We start from the raw sequence: 20,209 nt of genomic DNA on the forward strand, positions 1-20,209 counted from the left end.
CCCCCGCAAACATCCATGGCACCTTAAAGTCACATCAGACTCTTCCCTCCAAGAGAAAAGGAACAAAGACCCTCTTGATAGATATAGCCCCAGAGTCAGTGCAGTGCCTGGCATCAAATGGGCGCTTAGAAACAATTTTTTAATAAATAAATGAGTGAGTGGAAAATGACTGTACAAGGCCTCTAAGCAGGCAGGAGGGTCTCACATGAAATGCCCTGATGGAGGGACTGACCTTGAACAGGGCTATACACCCTCCAGTGATGGAGGAAAGGAGAAAAAGGCAGAAGGGCTCAGACGGCTGCGGTCATGGCAGGGAGAAGGGGACTGACGTCAGATGATCTTGTGAGTGAAGGTTGCCAGGCAACAACCCAGCTGCAGAATATTAATCTGCAATCGAATTAGCCAGCTACTTTCAGGAACTTTCCTGTGTGCGCAGAGAGGGAGACAGGAGCTGAGGAAGGGGGGGGGGGGTGTCCTCTGCCAGCAACTGGGGACCAGCCTGGCAGGTTCCGAAGCAGAAGAAGGGTAACAATCTAGGTGCTTCACACATAACTGAAATGAGAAACCATGGGGACAGACTGGGGAGAGAGGAAAGTGAGACCAGGAGAGGCAGGTAGGTGGTGAGGATCCAAGCAGGTAGAGGAACTAGAGGTCACAGTGAAGGTAGACTGAGCAGGGGCTGGGCTTCTGGAGAGAGGCTGGGGCAGGAAGCTGCAGGTGAGAAGAGGCAGCAGCAGTGCACAAGTACACAGAATCCAAGGAGATGGATCGGGTTCCCGGCCCAGCTTCCTACCTGTGGGGCCTAAAGCAAGCGGCTTCACCTGGCTGCCCCTCACTTCCTCGACTCTAAAATGCACCTGAGTAAAGACTCCTCTCACATAGGAGCTTTTGGAATTATTGCCCATTTAAAACAAAGTACTTTCCAAAATTTCATTATAAAAGTGTTCCAACACACGGAAAAGTTGGATTTTAATGTGAGTGCTCGTATGCTTACCACCCAGATTCTATATTTTATTATTCTAGATCTTATATCCAAATATCTTATTTGTCATACACTTAAAAATAAATGTCGGTACGCTTCACTCTAAACACTTCATTAACTAGAGTTGGACATTTGTTACAGTTCTTTTTTTAAAATAAAAATTATATACAATGGGATGCACAACTCCTAACTTTGCATTCACTGGGTTTTGGCAGTCCGCAAACAGGGTTCTGGGCTTGAGTTTGAGTATTAAGAGGGATAATATGCCTGTGAGAGCTCACTCAACAGTGGAAAATGTCATTGTTAAAACATGGGAGGGTTGGGGGAGGAGGAGAGGGGACGCAGATGGGGGAAAAATAATTTAAATCATTTTCAATTAAAATAAAATAAAATAAAATAAGAACTGGGCAAAAAAAAAAAAAAAAAAAGGGAGACGACAGTCCCCAGGGTGGAGGACAGGGTGACTCAGAACTATGAGAGACAGAAGGTTGGGGAGACCTGCACAGAGGAAGGGTGTTGACTTGACAGGAAGCACACCAGGGCCTACTGCAGGGAAGAGGAAAATAATCAAGGAAAGAAGATTATTCTGGAGGTCGGCAGGAAGAAGCAGCAAGATGATGTGTGCGTAGGCTGGGGTAATGAAAATGCCCATAGTAATAGCAGACAGACCCTTAGAACTTGCTGTGTGAGAGACCAAGTGAATGCTACAGGCGGCTTATTTATCCCTCACCACAATCCTCAAGGTAAGGGCCAGTATTATCCTCAAGTTTGTGACTTGCCTTAGATCGAATACTCAGGAAGTACCAAGCTGGGATTCTAGTCCAGGATAGTAAAGCCTCCTTGCCTCATCCTTTCACACACACAAACACTGGTCTTGCTCACAGACTCCAGCTAGACAAACACCCAGGTCTCACCCCCAGCTTCTGATTTGAAGACTGGGGTACAGTGGGCAAGGGTTAGGGCTCCCCAGGTGATCTTCATGTGAGGCGTGCGCTGAGAGCCACTGCTCTGAAGGCACAGGTGGGCATGAGGTGAGAACGTGAGCGGGGAGCTCAGGAAGAGAAGGCAGAGGCTGGATTGGGGGTGTTCTTCGCTCTCCTCCTAGGCAGCTGAGACTGTCCCCTGGCCCCTGAAGTTGGGCGGGTGGCCTCTTCAGCTCAGCCTGAGAGCAGTGTGCTTGCTGGCTGTCCTCTGGGTCCTGCTGTGTTACCACTATCGGACAGCAAGTTAGTCCAGAAGTCGTGATGCGACTTCCCCCTCCCCAGCCCCCTACCCTGGGAGGGACCACGGATGCCCATGTTGACACTAACACCACCCAGGTGTCACTGTTTGTGCCAGAACCTTCACACTCTCCAAGGCCCCGCTGCCTGGGGCAGGGTGAATGAGACGTCATCAGCCCTTCCCTTTCCTGTCATCAATAATCAATTAGGACTCCAGCACGGCCTCCTCGATGCCAGCTCATCCAACATGGTGAAGTTTCCCGAGGCTGCCCTAGCAGGCAGAGCGTGGTCACATGTGCAGAGATGCCCCTGGGGAGTCTGGGGACCTTCTCCCCTTGAAAGGGTACCATTGTTATTATGTCCATTTTTGTATGTGTGTGTGTTTGCCCCGACTCTTCTAGAATCTAAACCACACCAAAGCCAGGAAAGGGCCATCGTCATACTCCTCTCTTATCCCCAGGGCCTCATCCAGACCCTGGCTTACAGCAGGTGTTTGGTAACGGCAATGAAAATGGAAGAGATGAACAGTCCAATACCTTAACGAACATCTCCCTTAACTGTGTTTGGAAAATCCCATAGAAACTCATGCAAGGCCACTTCTTACTGACAAAAGCCATCGGAAGGTCGGAGCCCCTTGCATCCTTTTTCTATTGTTGCCTTAACAAATGACCACCAACTTAGAAGCTTAAGACAACACAAATTCATTCTCTCACAGTTCTGTAGGTCAGAAGTCCAGGCACAGTGTGTCTCACTGGGCCAAAATCAAGGTGTGGCCAGGACTGCATTCCTTCCTGAAGGCTCTGGGATGAATCTCTGTCTAGGCTCATGCAGGCTGCTGGCTGAACTCAATTCTTTGTGGTTGTGGGGCCTCAGCTGAGGGCCTTTCTCAGCTTCGTAAGGCCACCTGCATTACTCTGCCTGTTGGCCTCCCTCTCCCATCTTCAAACTAGCAAAGGCAGGTCGAGGCCTTCTCATTCTTCCAATCTCTGACTCACCCTTCAGCCATATTTCTTCTGCCTCTAACCAAAGAACATTCTCTGTTTTTAAGAGCTCATGTGATTAAATTGTGCCCATTCAGATGATCCAGGATAAGCTCTCTATTTTAAAGTCTATAACCTTAATTATATCTGCAAAGTCTCTTTGCCATGTAACGTCAAATGTTCGCAGATCCCAGGGATTGGGGTGTGGATATCTTTGGGGGACCGTTATTCTGCCCTGGGAAGAGAAAGATCACAGAAACAGGTGGACAAAGAACTGAGTATTAAGCCCAGCTCTCCTTCTTGGTCATATGAACTCAGAACGGTGAATGCTTCACCTTTCTGGGCCTCAGTTTCTTCATCTGTAGAATGGGGACACACTGGCACTTACATACTGGGGTGATGGGGAAGAGTAACTGTATCCATTCATGAAAGGGCTTATCAGTGCCTGGCACACAGCATTGTCATCGTTGTGAGCACAGGGATAGGGTCCACAGGGAGAGGAAGGGGCTGAGATTTTGTCTTCAACTTGGTAGACCCAGAAACTGGATTTTTCTGGTCACCCAGCTAGTTAAAGTGTTGGATCCTGGATCCCACCCTGGCCTCACCAGTTCCAAAACCCTCCTCATACCAGTAGGTGCTCGTCTCTGGTCCAGCCTCAATAGGCTTCATCCCTTTTGCCTCTTTCAGTGATAACTCAGGGCAGGTATCTCTATGAATCACAGCCATTGGGAGGGAAAACTTTGGGTTTACAAATGATGCTTTTTAGGTGGCCTTACGAAGCCTTGGGGGAGGCAAAGCTCCCCAGTGTGTGCAAGGCATGTGCGCAGACCTAGTCGCATTTCCCCTTCACTGCAGCCCTGTGAGGTAGGAATGAATGATTCCCACTTCACAGATGCAGCTAACAGGCCCAGAGAGGATAAGGGGAGAAGGTGCAACAAATTAGATACCCGTGAACTTCTGGGCACCATGCACAGTGCTTTATGGACATCCCCTTCACAGGACCATCCCCCGCAACCATCACCGAGTTAATGTCCTCATTTCCTGGAGAGAAAAACAGCTCGGAGAGGGAGAGAGTGGCCCAAAGCTCAGCAGGTTCCCTTCTGAGGAGAACACGCAAGTCTCCATGATGGCGCGCTCCCCGGGGTGAGGGCTGTCTCTTTCGACTGTGCACGGGAGCCCTGGCAGCGCGCCTGCCAGCGCCTGCAAACAGCAGCACTCCACCACGTGTCGGATGGGGCTATTACGCGCTTCCAAACGGTGCCGTTGCCAGCCCCTGTGCGACCAGCCTGCGGAAGCACAGCCAAGGGGCACACGCCTCCCCCACCCAGCAGAAATCAAGTCTCGGGCTCTGGTATAACCAGGGCTCTGCTGAAAGCTTGTAATTTCCCGTTACCACAGCAACACGAACATCTCTTTTCCCCAGGATGTGAGCAGAACTGTTCCCCACTCCACCCTTCCCTCCAAGGCCCCTCAAGTCTCTACCGTCTCTAAGCTTCTGTGATGCAATTATGATCACCCACACCTGTGCTGGTTTTGTTTGTTTGTTTGTTTGCTTGTCATTTTTGTTCATTCTATCTACTGTGTCACTGAGACCTGTTTTGGATTACAGTGGTTATTCACCAGAACATTCAGCCACTGGTTGCCATGGACACCTCACAGCCTGCTTCCTTCATCACCTATTAATTCTCAGCAAGGCTAGCTGTGAGTGTGAGTACCACTGCCCCTCATCCAGGATCCAAAGAGCATCAAGACTCCCCAGACTGGATGGGCCCCTGATGATGCATGAACAAAAGCAAAATCTCCAGTCCCAGCTACAGAAAAATCAAAAACAGCCTAGAGCTAGTTACATTGGTCCAAAACAGGTCCAGGGGGCAATTTATCAAACAGGTCACCAAACATACCACTTGACGTTCTGGAAAATCTTGGGCAAACCCTTTAGTCTCTTTACTAACCATTTTAAGATTTTTTTTTTAAGGTACATTTTTATATTGAGAAGTCAGATTACTATCTCCCCTCGAGCCTCTAGGTTCAGAAGGCTCAGGAATTGGCTCTGGGTTGGGGGTTTACAAGAGGTGAGAGATGAGGAGCAGACCTGGGGAGATGTCAGGGAGCACAGAGGACATATGGAGAAGGGGGGACCCTCAGAAGGGCAGGTGAAGGGGTTTCAGAGGCAGCCAGGATACAGCCACTAGGCAGAGAGCGAGGCATCAACCCACGGCCCATTGCTCCTGATAACTATGACACGTCCTGTTTGCAGAGCCCAGCAGTGGGGACAAGGAATCAATACATCACTCTACATTCACATACTCCTTGCTCTTCAAACATCAGTGTATGATGAAATATGCTTTCTCTGAATCTAAGGTCATTTAGTCCATTCATCTCACATGCCCCCTAATCGAATGCAGTCCAAGGGAGGAGCACAAGGCCTTTGACCCCAAGGACATTGTGGGGACACTGTCTCTGACCCCAGGGACCCTGTCTCCTGTCTGCCCTCATGCCCAGATGAAGAAGAACACCCCACCCTGCTCCTGCCCCGCACCATGAAAGTCAACCCCCCTTACCTTCCCCCACACCTGGATGACTGATTATAAATGACAGGGTGGGGCAGGGGTGATGTACCTGGCCCACCCCCCTTCCTCTCACAGTGGGGATCCTGGCCTCCTGGAGAAAGAGGGCTTGGGAGGGGCCTTGAGGGCTTTATAAGGCAGAGTTGGAGCACCCAGCCCAGCTGAGAACAGAAAGGCACCAGACCAACCCAGCATCACCCGCCTCCCAGCTCTGCAGGTGAGAGTACCCAGGAGGGGAAGGAAAGGCTGGGAAGAGGGTTGGTGGGTTCTGGGCCCACATCTTGGTGTCTTCGGAGCTGGGACCCTTCCCTCAGCCCAGGGCTAGACCAGTTCTCAGCACTAGGACCCACCTGGCTTCCCAGCCCTTGCCTACGAGCTGACCTGCTGTTTCACCCAGGTTCCTGCCCTGCCCCTCCTGTTACATGTTCACCTAGGAGGTGAGAAGGACAAAGACTATTCTCCCATCTCTCCGGTGAGAAAACAGGCCCAGGGGGAGATGCGACTTACCCAAATTATGGGGCAAGGCCGGGACTGGAACCTAGGCTTCCTGGATCCTACCTCAAGCTCTTTCCTAGACCAGCACTGTCTACAAGAACTTTCTGTGATGATGGTGATGTTCTATAGCTGTACTGTCCAGTATGGCAGCCACCAGCCACATGCGCACTGGAAATATGGCTAGTGCAAGGGAGGAATTTTTTTATCTTAAATAATTTAAATTGTGAAGAGCTACATGTGGCTAGTGGCTACCATATTGGACAACACACGTGGTTAGTGTTGGACAGAGCGACTGCCGGAGGTCTCCAAAAAGATGCTGTGTGGTCTGTAACACAGCTAAATAAATGTGTGCCTTTGGTATTATTACTTAACGTTCACCTTTAAATTACGAGACCGAAACATCTAGAGAGCCACTTACCTGGCCATCCCTCTAGGCTTTCAGTTCCTCTGAGAGAAACAGTCACTGAAATTAGGGTAAGTAAGGAGAAAAGGGGCAGGGCTCGGGGCCGAGGGAGCAGGCAGGAACTGGAGGAACAGTCCACAAGCCCTTGCAGAACTGCAGACTCGTCTGCAGGCAGGGGCCTAGAGTTAATCTGGTCCAAGCCCCTGCCTCTGGATGCTTGAACTGCTCAACCTTTAAGCTCGATCTTTCTCTTCTTTACAGACAAGATGCACAGATTGTGTGTGAATGTGCTGATCCTGGCGCTGGCTCTGGCCACCCTTTCCGAAGCTTCTTGGAAGCCCCACTCCCAGCTGCGGGATGCACCCTCAGATCCAAGTGTCAACCGGGGCCCGGGGCCTCGTAGGCTGGTACAGCTGGATCCAGCCTCCCACCACCGCAGGCAGCTGGGACTTCAGGGTCCCCCACACCTGGTGGCAGGTAGGAGCTACCGATAGCTTGCCTTACCCAGCCAGTTTTAGCCCTGGACTCAGTCCCAGAAGCTAAGCATCCTTCCCCTAGCTTCACCTCCTCTCCCATCTCTGACCCTCAGACCTGTCCAAGAAGCAGGGGCCATGGACGGGAGAAGAAGAATCGTATGGATGGATGGACTTCGGCCGCCGCAGCGCTGAGGAAGGAGACCAACGTCCCTAGACCCAAGCTGCAGAGCCCAGTCACCTCCCAGCCCAGCCTGGCCCCATGAAAAACCAATCAAAATAAACTCGCTTCCAATGGATCACATTGTGTCAAGTGTCATGGGGCAACGAAGGGGAGTTGGGGGCAGGGTTGAGGCGGGGAGAAGCGTTGAGCACTCCTCTGGGGGCAGGGACCATGGCTTATCATCTTGGTCTCCCTGGAGCCCAACAAATGTCTCCATGTGTGGGTGGGAGAATGGGGCTGGGGGTCGCAACCAGAGTAAGCTTTTTAAAGAATAAATCAAATCGTGTTACTCCAACCCTCCAGAGCCTCCCACGGCACTTGGAAGAAAATCTAACCTTATCAGAGTTCTAAGAGCTATTCCTCCTGGTGGGTGCCGTCGTGGGGGCCACGTTTCTCCCACCTCTCTCTTCCTTTCCCCTACACAAATGCACCATGCTCCTTTCTGCTCAGAACCTTTGTCCTTGCTGTTCCCTGTGCCTGGAATTCTTTTCCCCAGGCACAGAGGTAGCCGGCTCCTCTTTTTCTCCTTGGCTCGTGGTGAAATGCCCGTTTCTGAGGATTCGCCCTTTCTGCTCCTCACCCTTCACACACAGCCCCCATTATTCTCTAAATCCGCAGCATAATATTGTCTGCAAAGCACATTTCACCATCTGTAGTTGGTTTGTTTTCCAGCTTATTGTCAGCCTCCCCAGTTAGAAAGGAAATTCTGTTTAGAGTGGGAACCCTGTGTCCCTCTTCCCTGCTGAATCCCCAGTGCCAAGAACAAAAGGTACCCAATCTATATTTGTCAAATGGGGGAGTGGCCGGCGTAGGCACTTGTTGGTATCCCACCCACAGTCCCTCACTGCTCTGTGCCTGTCGGCGGCATCCTCCCACAGGCACATGCTACTCTCCACCTGAGGGCTTTCTGAGTGCGAGGCAGGCTGGAAAGGCTGAGGAGTTAGTGCCTCCACAAGCAAGGTCTCTCAGTCAATGACAGGCGACAGCTGGAGGAGAACTGCAGGGCAGACCCCTACGGGAGGCAAATTTTCTCTAAAAGGGCCAGATAGAAAATATTTTAGGCTTTGCTGGCCAAAAGGCTATTTGTATAGATACTCAAATAGCAGTTTAAAATGTAACTATTTAAAATATAAACATCATTCTTCGCTAGCAGGCCATATAAAAACAGGTGATGGGCCAGATTTGGCCCGTGGGTCATCGTTTGCTGACTCCTGTTTTAGAGCAAGGTCATGCCATCTGCAAGAGAGAATTACTTCTTGTTTAAAAAGCCACGCCTGGTGGGCTCCTGGTCTCTGATAGGGAATGAGCACTTGGCCGTTGGATTTTGTTATCATGCAACCAGAGTGGCCTGTCGTGAGCTGGGTATTTTCAGACCCACCCTGTCACGAGGCCAGGTGGGCCGAGCTTAAGAGGGACGTGGCGTATTTGAGATTGGGCCTGAGGAAGGTGAGAAGGCACAAAGGTACTCAGTCACCCACACCCCCAGGTACCTACGCCTATCACACCCGTGCCTCCTCTCTGCTCACCCCCATGGCCTCATTACAGGTTCTCTATGGTCAGCTCATAGAGAAGGAAGAACCCAGGCCTGGTTCACAAATGTGCAGGCCTGACATGTTGGTAAAAACTGAAAATGGACTGCTGCCACACTATGGCCCACCCGGGGGTGACCCCAAAAGGCATTGGTGAGGGGCGATCCTTCCAGTGGGTGGAATTTCAAGTAGACCTGGTCATCAGCTTGGCGTGGAGGGAGAAGGAGTCTGAGGGAAGCATATGCGCAGACTTCTGGACAGTGACGGAGGGTTCATCTGGTCGGTCAGGGGACGTGCAGGAACGAAATGAGAACATCAGAGAGAGACTTCTGGGAAGAGGCAAGCAGATGGCTCTGTGGAAGAGGCACGAAGTGAGCGGCTTGAGACCCACCCGAGAGCAGCCACCCGAACAACCGAGCTATTCATCCGGTGGCCGTCAGCCAGATGCAGTCTTCAGCCACTGCACACTTACACTACAGGCTCACAAATACAGCGACAATGGCAGCAGAGACAGAGGTCATGCCTGGGCCTGACAGCCAATCTAGTTGCTGCCTCTGCTAAATAGCTGATTCATCGGCAGCAGAGACTTAACTCTGAGCTCTTGATAATAGACTGTGCCTCCAGGAGACCAACAAGCTACTTGTTGCTAGATTACACTCTAGAAGAGGTGTTCAGCCGTCCTTGTGGGGCCTGATACATATCCTAAGTACGAGTTTGCTTTCCTGCCCACATGCATCTGCCAGCGCTACAGGACTACAGAGCATCTAAGAACTCACAGTGTATATGACTTGCCATCAGAGGATGCCATAAAACGTGACCTCAGACAAGGGGCCTGCTTTACAGTGGAGGAGGTGCGGCAACGAGCACATGACCTTGGGATCCGCTTGTCCCACCGCATACCACATCGCTACAGGCCTGAGAGAATGTTGGAATTACAGGTGAGGCTAACTTGGGGATGAGCCCTGGCGTTGGAATGCAGGATGTACTTTGAACCAGTGGTTGTTAGATGGGGCTGTGTCCCCAGTCACAGGAACACATGGGTCCAGGAACCGAGGGGTAGAGTGGAAGTGGCCCCTGTCGCCATCACTGCCAGGGGCCAACCTCAGAATCTGTGTTTCCTGTCTTCTCAATATTTCTGGACTAAAAATCCTTGTTCTTGGGGGTGGGTGGGGGTACGCTTCCACCAGAGAATACTGTAAAGATTCCCCTAAATCCTAAAGGTACAGCTGCTGCCTTCACGCCATTAGACCAGCGGTCAAAGAAAGGTCAATTACTATGAGAGGTAATTGACTCTGATTAGTTTGAGGGCTAGGCTCACTGCCTCACAATAACGCAGGAAGGGTACACAGGAATGGAGGCTCGCTGGGGTGCCTCTTGGGACTTCCTGCCGGGTGATAACCATAAACAGGAAGTTGCAGCAACAATGGCCTGAAAAGGCTTGGTGACCAAGGTGTGAAACCTTTTGGGGGGTGAAGGTCTGGGTTACTTCACCAGGAAAGCAACATGAACCAGCTGGCCATGGATGAGGGGAATAGAGGACGGGTGGTAGAGGACGGAGGTGAGAAATAGCACTTAGGGTGCTAGGATCACGTGCAGCAGTGGAAAGCACAGCTTAGACCACGCGGCCGCCAGGTGTACCTTTTTTTTTTTTTTTTTTAAGATACTGTGACCAGCCACCATCTTAAAGAAGCAATGCCAGGCCAGAGTGAACGCCACACGGAGCTTCTGAGTGGTACAAGGTGTGGCCTATAGCAGACACCGTGGTGCCCTGCTGGTGTCCTTGGCACTCACCATTCTCGTAAATGCCAACCGTGTTCCACTACAAGCAGTTACTCTCTGCCTGGGGATTTTCCTTCAGCTCCGAGCATGGAGAGACCAGAGCACCAGCGAGTTAATGCACCAGGAACAGCCCTCGGCCAACGATGAATGAGAGCTGGAGGATGCTTGCCCCAGCTTCCTCACCACTTGGGTGGGATAACTGAGATGGGGTCTATATCTGTGTGTTTCCAACTTTAACAGGCATGTGCATTGCCTGGGGGCCTTGTGAACCTGCAGACTTTGACTCTCTAGGTCTAGGGTGGGACCTGAGAGTCTACATTTCTGATAAGCTCCCAGCGGATGTCAACGAGGCTGGTCCATGGACTACACTTTGAATTGCAAAGGGCTATACTTGCTTCCCAGGGTTCCACAGTTAAGACTGTGCCTTTGTTGCCTAAAACTCCCTTTCATTAGCTTCTTTCTGTTCTCAAGTCACCACTTGTCTTCAAACCCTCTTCCGGGTCTTCTCCTAGGGGACTTCTACCTAAGACAGTGGGCGACTCTCACTCAGCTTCACCCTCAGCACTGAGCACTGCATGAGAGACGCTGGAGCAGAAAGGATCAGGGGGAGAGCCTGTGCAAGCATGAGTGCCCGAGGCCTTGGGTTCAAATCCCGACTCCATTACCTGCTGTTAGATTCTAGGGAGGGTCACTTATCCTGCCTGGACCTGTTTCATCATCTGACAACCATTTATCAGATCACACGCCAACCCGCAAGCGTTGTTGATATGATTAAATAATGGATTTAATCAAAGTCTTTGGCACATCATTCAATGCTGGAGCCCTCCTTCTCCCCACAACTTTACCTACCAAAGCACATGCACGCACACGTGGGCGCGCGCGCACAGACACACACACACACACACATGTGCGCACACTCCCTGAGAAAGATGGCTGGAGGATGGGCCAAGTAGAGCACAGGTTCTTTATTTCCTGCAATGACAAGTACACAGGCTGACGAGCAACAGGAGAGCGAGGAGCGTGGTGGGAGCGGAGCGGCAGAGGTGGGGGTCACAGGCCCCCCTAGCTCCAGATGTTTATGAGTGAAGAAGGAGAGATCGGGAAGGAGGCAACAAGGAGCACTAAGGGGAGGGCCGTGGGAGGGAGCGACTGGGCCTGAGGTGGGAACCAGGACACTCACAGGCCATGCAAGGGGCTGGGGAAGGCGCACCACCCACCACCGGGCAGAGAGACTCCTCACGTAGAAACACTTCCCGTTATAAACAGTAATTAGGGACTGAGAAGAGAGGGCCAAGAATGGGGATCCCCCAAATCACAAGGACTCAGGAGCCACCTTTAATTTGGGGGTTAAGGGGTAAGGGTATGGTTTTAGAAGGGTCCTCAGAACAACTTCCTGCTCCAAGGGCCAGTGCCCCTCCCCCAGCTCAGAGCTGAATCTGGTAGCTGGTAGGCCTCGCTCTGGGCTTCTTCGGTGCCTGGAGCCACCATGGGATCCGGGCTCAGCAGCCACAGCTTTTGCACTGGCTGCAGAAGGACAGCCAGGCTTCCTTCAGCCTGTCCCAGAAGAGGGTCGAGGCTTGGGCCCTCAAACACCAGCCCAGGTTCAGCAGTACAGAGGGTGGGCTGGTGACAGACAGGGGGTCCCACTTCTGAAGAATGAAAGGGGGATCCGGGAAGGGGGCGTGGAGTGGGACTTGACCAGGCAGCAGTCTTTCTATGGGGCCTCTGCAGGCTGCTGGGAAACAGCAAAGCCTGGAAGAGAGGCGGGTAGATGTGAACTGGGGGCCTGAGGGCCACAGGCCTGGCCTGGGCAGCAGGCAAAGGCGGGGGCCTGGTCAGCCTTATCAGGAAGAGATGGCTGCCACTGACAGTTATGAAGGTTGCCCACTGCTCGGCCGTAGAGGTCACCATTCAGTTTACAATCTGCATAGCCTTCCATGGTGACCCTGATGAGGCCACCCAGCAATGCCGAAAGGACCATCCGAGTGAGGACAGGGCAGATATAATGGTGAGGCTGCCAACAGGTTGTAAACTTCATGGCTGACCCAGGAGGCCAGGCAGGGACCAGGACGGGGTCGGAGGAGAGGGATGGGCCAGGGAAGTCATTATGGCATAATAGTGACGAGACCAGGCTCAGATCCACTCTAGCTGTGAGACCCTGATGGAGTTACTTTCTCTCTCTGAACCTCAGTTTCTTCACCAAATAAATGAAGATGATATCTACCCACAGGGGTGAGAGGATTCAAGGAGATAACACGCATAAGTGAATCATCTTTGATATCTCTGTGAGTTCCCTGAAGGCAGGGCTCACACGGCCTAGCACATAGCCCGCACTCTGCAAGTGCAGGTCGCCAACTTTTGGGATTCCTAACTGGGGAGAGGAGACCCTGATCCACCCACCCCTACCCTGCAGGAGGCCCTAGCCCACCTTCAGACCCACCCAGGGGACTGGTCCAACTATGGCCCTTGCTGGCGGAGGCCTTTGTCCCAGCAGCCTCGGTGGCCCCAGAAAGCCCTTCTTCCTTCCAGCCGTGGGAGGGTTGGCCCTGTCCTCCTCCCGCCTTGGCCTTCGCAAGTCCTGGGTCGGCACCCTGGGTAGCTGCTCCACGATCTTGCCCTCCATGTTTGTTTTGGCCTGTTGCTGCCATTGCTGCAGGGTTGGGGAGCCTTGGGGATGGCAGGGGTGAGGGACAGGAAAAAGGGGTGGGCAGAGACGGGAAGCTGAGGTGCAGTGGAGGCTGCATTCCCTGTCCTGACTCCCAGCCCAGCCCCCAGGAGAAAAGGGGGTGGAGACCTGGAATCCTATGCAAATTCCATGTAAATGAGCAGTTTCTGCTGAGCCAACCTGACTTGTTTATGCAAAATCCATACAAATCAGCGCACACTGGGTCGGGCCAGGGCAAGGGAGCAAGGGGAAGGGAGCTCATGGACCCTTACCTTTCATCGGCTTGATGATCTGCAGCTTGTCCGGCTGGCAGGAGGGAGGCCCGCATGGGAGCACTCACCTTTCTGGAGCATTTCCTGCTTCAGCTGCCACATGCAATGGGTGTCCTGCCAGTTGGCCAGTTGCTAGAGGACACATTTCATGTCCTGGCACGAGAGGCCCAAGCCGCTGGCCTCCAGGTCTCAGGCCACCACTTTCTTCCGCGTTGCCTCATCCAGTCCTGCCTCCGCCTCCTCCCAGGCCTCAGCCTCCTCCAGCGCCACCTCTGCCTCTTCCGTCTCCTCGTCCTCAGCTGGCACCACCTCTTCTATGGACCCCAGCTCCTCCTTAGGCACTAACTCCTCCGCAGGCATGAAATCCTCGCTACGACCGCTCCTCAGCCTCGAACCCCTGCTCCTGCTCTGGCTCCTCACTGTAGTGCAAGAGAGGCAGGGAAGTCTCCATGCCTCTGCAACCAGCCCCAGCCAGAGTTCCCAGCCTCCCCACTCCCCCACCCCGCCCCCTCATCTCCAGCCCCAGCGGAGGAGCCCAGTCTACACATAGACACAGAACTACAACACAGTTCTGTCCCAGCCAATGGGAGTGGGGCAAGGCGGGCAGAGCTGGGTATCAGCCTCAAGGCTTCAAACACCCGGCTCATGCCCCTGGTAGGAAGGAGGAAGAATGGTCCCCAGCACTGCGTAGGCTCCGCCTTCCCCTAGCACCCCTCCTGCTACTCAGCATAGACCAACAGGAATAATATCGCCTCTGCCCCCTCCTTCGTTATTGAACCCTCCCAACCCAACCCACAGCTGCTTGCCATAGAAACAAATCCATTTTAGTAAGGCTCAGACAGGTCAAATGGCTTGCCCAAGAATGCACGGCCAATAAAGGGAGCAAGTTAGGAAGGACTCAGTCTCAGGTGTTCTCAGCTCTCAGACCACTGCCCATTTGCCTCTCAGCCCCTTGTCAGGTGAAGGGAAGGCTCCAGTCTCCACTTCGGAGCTGCCTTAAATCAGGTGGCCACCTATCAGCAAGATTTGAAGGAAAAGGAGGCAGCTCCTTCCCATAATGACGTCTGCCCAGCAGAGAGTGGGGTCTTCTCCACAGCTGTGGGGTACCAGAACCAGCTTCAGGTGGCTGCCTGGCTGCTGAAAGGTGAGGGAAGGTGATGGCTTGCTTACCTCAGGTCTGACATCTCCTCTGTGGTCATTTCACAATTCCTTAAACAGAGAGAAGGCCCATCACTGTCCCAAAGCAAAGGAAGCTGAAACTGCAAAGTCTCTGGGAACCCGTCTTGCAACAAAAATTCCAGGGAGAAATGAGGGACCCAGACCCAGACCTTGTGGATAGAGAAAAGGGTGGTGAAGCAAGAGGGCAAACCTTTCCCACCACGGGAAAGGCAAAGGTGTGGGCCGGCAAGGGCCTGGGGGCCGGCAGCGCACCTCCCCATAAAAAACACAGGGTCTGAGATGATCCTCCTCCTAGACGTTCTGAGCTCCTCAGCCAGGGACTCTTGGAAACCAGGACGAGCCTCTTAGGGCAGGAGGTGGGACATTACCACAGGACCCCCACTGAACCCTTCCCCCTAAGACTTCCAGGCACAGAAAGGGACTGAGAATGGAAACTGGGCAGCAGGGTGTAGATACAGGGAACACAGATAAGAGAGGCTGTGGGCAGGGGGTTCTCACCAGAGGTTCCAGGTGTGTATAGTGGCCGACACAGCCTGTGGACACTGGGGCTTGCTGGCGGAGGGTCTTCGCATCCTCCTGGGCCTCGCTCAGCATGTCTCCACACTCCACGCGCTTCTTCCACAGGTTCTGTTGGAATCCAGGTATACCAGGCTGAGCATGCCTTGCCCACTCTCTCCCCTAGGGGGCCAGGAAGCTGGGCTAAGAGGCAAGAGGCCCAGACTTTAGACCCACATGACATGCAGGGTGACCCCAGGTAGGTCCCTGGACTCCACTCAGACCCCAACTGAACTGCCATCTGCAGGCCCTGTGCCAGATACTGAGAGCACGGGGAGGGACAGACCCATCCCTGCTACAAGGAGCTTGTCTTCGTGGGAGAGTCAGTGACAGGGGCTCTCAAAGGCAGGGGCAGGAGCCCAGGGGGAGCCTCGCTTCCCTGGAGCTGCATCTAGATTTCCTTCTCCGAAGCCAGCTGCTGCTACAACTTCTGTCTCAGCCCCATACTGAAAGGACCCAAGATGCGTGAGCCCCAGGCAACGCCTCCCCACTCCCACACACCCCCTGCTTCTGGCAAGTGTTCCCAGGCCCATCGGTGAGTCTCTGGCAGCCATTTAAATAGGAAGTCACATGGAATAGGCCAAATAGGTGTGTGGAGGGGGGGGGCGGGGGGGCGGGGATCATATGGCCTGGTTCCTGGAACACCTTGGTCCCTTTCTTGGGACGAAGGGACAGGATGTGGGGAGCTCTCTGAGGTCTCCCCCAACTCCGACTCTGACTTGGACAGGATCTTTGGGCCCGGCTGAGCTGAGAGCTCCAGAAGGTAGGGGCAGGAAAAAGACGCCTTGGGTCGCACAGGGCCATGACTGGAGGAGTGAGCCCCACGTACCCCCCCCCCCCCCGACGCACCAACTGGCAGCACTGCTGCAGCTTCGTGACCTGGGTCCGCAGCTGGGAGACCTCCTGCTGCTGCTGCTCACAGTTCTCCATTCTGAGCACCAGCACCTCCAACAGCTCGGCCATCTGCTGGCTGGCCTTCGCTGGGGAGGAGTGGGAAGAGAAGGTCCTCCTTGGCTCCCCTGGCCTTCGGGGACCAGTTCTGGCCCTCCCTGAGGCCTCTATTCACCCCCAGCCCCAGATCCTGCAGGGTCCCCAAGGGTCCACTGGGATAGCATTCCTAACTCAGGTCTTCTTTCCAATACACCTTTATTGACTCACATGGAGCAGGGCACTGGGTGGACAGTCAACAAAATCTGGTCCCAGCCCATACTGAGCTCCAGTCTAGCGGGGAGACTGATGGGAAAAGAAATCACAATGGCTGGTATCGCAGACCGGGATGAAGCAAGTGTCAAGAATGCAGGAGGGGGTCACAGCTGTGGCACCTAGCACGGCCTTGCAAGGTCTGCGAAGCAAAGACCCCCTGGGGCAAATGGGGCTCAGCCAGGCAGTAGGGAAGACAAAGCCTAGGCAGGGTGCAAAGAGGCTCAGGGAGGAGCACATGACACTGTGGTGGGGAGTGGCTCAGGGAGTGAGCAGGGCCCAGGTCACAAAGCTGGGTAAGGAGCCGGGGCTGTATTCTTTGGCCGATGGTAAGGTATTTGGGGGGTTGTAGGCAAAGGAGTCACAATCGAATTTGGTTTTAGAAAACTCACTGGGGCTGTATGCAGAAGGGCCTGGATTGGAGGCAAGGAGACCAGTTAAGAGGTGGCCTGGGCTAGAGGCAGCCAGGGTAGGGAGGAAGAAAGAGACTTAAGCCTTTCCTAGGAGGGAGAAGCAAGAGTGTGACAAGTGGCTCCTACTCCAGGGTCTGGGGACCAGTGGGGCCATTCAGGGAGCTGGGAGAGCCAAGGGGAAGAAAGGCCAGGTTTGGGATGAGAAGAGCTGTTGCCTTCTTGAGCCTGCCTCTCACCAGCCAGACTCGAGTTCCTCAGGGACAAACACTGTCCCTCACTCATCTTCATAAACGTGCGGTACCAGGCAAAGCCACTGCCTAATGTGCAACTCTGAACTGCCCCAGCCTCAGTACCATGGGGAGCATAGTCTCCAAAACCTTACGGCTCCCTCTCTTCCTCACTTTTAGGCTCCTCCCTCCTCTTGCCCCAAACAATAAAAGGAGACTGACTTAGAGGAAACCCACAGCCTCCGTATAGCTCTTTACAGTTTGTACAAGGCATTTCCTCGGCTGTAACCCCTGGAGAGGTCATCAGGACTGAGATTATTAATCCCCATTCTAAAGATGAAGGTTCAAAGAGGTCAAGGAACTTGTCTGAGCTCACACGGCTAGAGAGTACCAGAGCTGGGGCTTGAACTCAGATCTCCAAACTCAGTCCTGAGTTCTTTCTTCTGCTCCTTGGGACAGCCCCCTACCCCAAGCTACAACTTCATGTACAAAACTGCTCCACACATTCCAGAAGGAGCATCTGCTCCTCTTCCTCAAGTGCTTCAAGGAGAAGGGCCTGGAGGGAGGGTGAGAGGAAGGGGCAGGAGTGTCAATACCCACTGCCCGCAGGCATCCCCTTCCCCCATCCTCACCTCCTCTCTCAGCTGCTCCTCCTCCAGCAGCCTCAGCTGCTCCTGCAGAGCTTCTAGCTGTGGGCAGTGGTGAAGCGACTCTGGCTCAGGTAGAAGGATCCTAGGGAGGGAGTAACGGGAGACAGTATTGTGGGATGGGAGGGGGGCACCCAGCTCCCAGCCCACTCAGGTTGTGTGGCGGTCTCAATTAGCCCAGCAACCCTGCTGGCAGGTACACTAACCATCCCTCCATGCACCAGTTTGCAAACAAGGAAGCTGAGGCTTGGCAAAGAGGCTACCCAGGTACAAAGGCAGGACACTTACAGCTCAGGAGCCTCAAAGGGATGATCATGATGCCGCTCCTCCTCTACTTCCTGTTCTTCTTCCTCTTCTTCCTTCTCATAGCCCTCCCCCTCTTCCTCATCATCACCAGAGTCTGAGTAGAGTTAAAGGAGGTCATCCTCCAAGCTCACCTGGTATCTAAGGTGTAAAATCTGGCAGGGGGAGAGGAGCCCTGGGTCGGGGCAGGGCCAGGGCAGGCGAGGGTCCTGGCACCAGGGGATGTAGGTGGCCCAAGATGGCATACCCCTTACCGCTCCTCCCTGCTCCATTAGCTCCTCCCTGGCTGAGCCCAGCATAACCTCCAGCTTGCTGTTCTCCTCCATCATTCTGTTTCACCAGGGACTGGCCAAAGGGACCCCCATCCATGGGAAACACATTCTTGGTTTTTGAGGACCTCCCAGAGAGGCGGGAGAAGCTAGGGAGGACACGGATCAAAGAGAAGCTCCACCACTAGGGGAAACCCTCCCCGACCCCTAGTTCTCCAGTGTACTAGACAAGAGTCAGCCAGTAACTCACTATGGGCCCTGACTTAGTTTCCCCTTACCGGAAAAGAACAGATCGGCCCGGACAGCTCTAAGAGCCCTTCCGGCTTGGACATCTACATCTGCCTGCTTTCTATAAGAGGGACTCCCAGCTGGGCCACAGAAAGGTAGCCAGGCAGGAAACAGATAAGACTCCTACCCCTACAAGAGGGGTCTCCAACCCCTGGGCCGTGAAGGGTACTGGTCTGTAGCCTGTTAGGAACTGGACTGCACAGCAGGAGGTGAGCAAGTAAAGCTTCATCTGTATTTGCAGCCGCTCCCCAGCGCTAGCATCACCACCTCGGCTTCACCTCAGACCATCAGGCATTAGCTTCTTAAAGGAGCACCGGTCCCTGGTGCCAAAAAGATTGGGGACCGCTGCCCTCCAGGACAGAATGAAAACAAGCCTGGCTAAGGCCCTGGCAGTGGGGTAGGGAAGGCAGCATGCCTCCGCTAGCAAGTTTACCATCACTTTGACATTTTCTTGGGTGATCTTCTTGACCGACAGGGCTCAGTCAGGACCCCTGCAAGAGAAAGTGGGTCAACCAGGTTGGGAAAAAAGGGGGCATATGCTACCCTGTTTCCTGCCCTATCCCCAGTTCTCCCTCAACGAGGGTCAGCAACAAAAAAGAAGACTGAGCTCCCTTCCTGCCCGCAATATCCTCTTCATACCCCCCCCCCCCCAGTACTCAGCACTCCCTTCCCCACTCCAAAGGCACACTGGACTCTTTGTTTTTTCCTTCTCCCCCCAACCCCCAATGGAGGGTCCTGAGTGAGGTAAGGAGATCGCAGTCCTCCGGGCTCAGGTGGAAATGGGCTCTCAGGACGCCTGGATCCCTGGCACGTAGGAGAATGGAGGCAAGCTAAAGGAAGTACCGTCGTAGACTGAGTCATCGCCCCCCAACCAGAGGGCAGCCTTGGCCACTCATTAGAGCCTCATGGGTCATAAAAACAGACGCAGTCACCCGCCCCGAACCTGTTGCGCACGGAGCAGAGAGAGAAAGAGATTTCTCCCGTACTGGGGTAGGGGCACCTGAGTCTCTAAACCCAATGCGAAGATCTCCCACGACCCAGAGGAGGATGCAAGAGAACGCGCAGATTCTGTCTGAGGCCCCGCCCACCCCCAGGCTAGGGGACGGGGGTGGGAGCTGGACTTTGACCCCCTCAGCCAAGAAGTCGGCAAACCCCCCAACCCGCTTTGGCCCACCACCTTCGGGTCGCTGGCGCTCGGGGCCAGCGCAGACTCAGAGCGTGCGAGGCAGCGCCGTCCCCCCGCCCCCCGCCCCTCTCCTGCGGCTGAGTTGGAGCTGGGAGGTGGGCCCTGAGAGTGCGCAGATCTCCTGGAGCAACAGGCTCGCAAAGTTGGGCGGAGTTGCGCGCGCGCGCCCCGGGACCCGACCCACTGACGAAAATCAGGGACCGAGAGGAGAGGAGGAGGCGGGGAAGAGGCGGCCAGACAGGCACTGCAGCCAGTGACATCGCGCGGGTGGACAGAGGGGTGGGACCAAACGCCAGACGGGGCGGGGTGCCTGGACCCGACAGGGCCCCCTCCCTAGCCCCACCTGCTACGGGG

General features: G+C 54.0%; 1 protein-coding gene and 1 long non-coding RNA gene across 2 annotated transcripts; one reads left to right on the top strand and one right to left on the bottom strand.

Annotated features, from left to right (window-relative positions):
• The first annotated feature begins 6,741 nt into the window (after positions 1 to 6,741).
• GAST (gastrin) lies at positions 6,742 to 7,755 on the top strand. Its single transcript, XM_016150826.2, has 2 exons — positions 6,742 to 7,124; positions 7,237 to 7,755. Exons 1-2 carry the CDS (start codon positions 6,914 to 6,916, stop codon positions 7,335 to 7,337), a joined length of 312 nt encoding a protein of 103 aa, XP_016006312.1. The 5' UTR covers positions 6,742 to 6,913; the 3' UTR covers positions 7,338 to 7,755.
• An 11,208-nt stretch (positions 7,756 to 18,963) lies between these two features.
• On the bottom strand, positions 18,964 to 19,940 carry LOC118603980. Its single transcript, XR_004951560.1, has 2 exons — positions 19,847 to 19,940; positions 18,964 to 19,160 (listed from the first exon to the last, which is right to left on the bottom strand). It is a non-coding gene; the product is annotated as an uncharacterized LOC118603980 (long non-coding RNA).
• Between the last annotated feature and the right edge of the window lie 269 nt (positions 19,941 to 20,209).

Source organism: Rousettus aegyptiacus, unplaced genomic scaffold (assembly GCF_014176215.1).
Source record: "Rousettus aegyptiacus isolate mRouAeg1 unplaced genomic scaffold, mRouAeg1.p scaffold_m13_p_6, whole genome shotgun sequence".
Taxonomy (NCBI): domain Eukaryota; kingdom Metazoa; phylum Chordata; class Mammalia; order Chiroptera; family Pteropodidae; genus Rousettus; species Rousettus aegyptiacus.